Genomic DNA, 784 nt, shown 5'->3' on the forward strand with positions numbered 1-784 from the left:
TTATTATGAATCATAGGGTGTGCTCTATCCTAGCAACAAGCACCTGGATGTGTGGGTGTGTTCATGCTACCATCCTGACCTCCCTTACTTTCCAGTTACCTTATTGTGACCTCAACCAAGTAGGCTACTATTTCTGTGACATTCCTGCTGTCTTACCTTTGGCCTGTGCAGATACATCTTTAGTCCAGAGGGTTAGTTTCACTAATGTTGGTCTTTTGTCTCTCATATGCTTCTTCCTCATTCTCATCTCCTACACTTGCATTGGGATCTCCATATCAAGGATTCGCTCCACAGAAGGTAGAAGGAGAGCCTTTTCCACTTGTAGTGCACACCTCACAGCAATCCTTTGTGCCTACGGACCTGTCATCATCATCTATCTACAACCCACTCCCAGTCCCTTGCTTGGCTCAGTGGTTCAGATGTTAAATAATCTTGTGACTCCCATGTTGAACCCCTTGATCTACAGCTTAAGGAATAAGGATGTGAAATTTGCCCTCAACAAAGTGTTAAATAAAATGGGACTCATTGTTGAGAATGAGTAAGCCTCTAAGCATTGATGGATAAAGCTTGATTTCTCCTTGGTGATCCCAATTCTCAAGAACATCTTTCAAACTTTGTTAAGAAACTGCAAACATTGTACATTATTTGGTCTTTTGAGCTTGGTGATTCTCACAAAATATATTTATGTGTCTACACATTTCCCCATGTTTTATAATGAAATTGTTCATATAATTACATATTTTTAATAATGAGTATTTTCTTTTTATTATGAACCTAATAAACT

At 38.8% G+C, this 784-nt stretch overlaps 1 protein-coding gene across 1 annotated transcript; it reads left to right on the forward strand.

Moving 5' to 3' along the window:
* The first annotated feature begins 5 nt into the window (after positions 1 to 5).
* Positions 6 to 542, forward strand: LOC114033398 (putative olfactory receptor 10D4). The gene has a single exon (XM_027848915.1). It carries the CDS (start codon positions 6 to 8, stop codon positions 540 to 542), a length of 537 nt encoding a protein of 178 aa, XP_027704716.1.
* The last annotated feature ends 242 nt before the right edge of the window (positions 543 to 784 follow it).

Source organism: Vombatus ursinus, unplaced genomic scaffold, assembly GCF_900497805.2.
Source record: "Vombatus ursinus unplaced genomic scaffold, bare-nosed wombat genome assembly UNPS02006924.1, whole genome shotgun sequence".
Classification (NCBI taxonomy): domain Eukaryota; kingdom Metazoa; phylum Chordata; class Mammalia; order Diprotodontia; family Vombatidae; genus Vombatus; species Vombatus ursinus.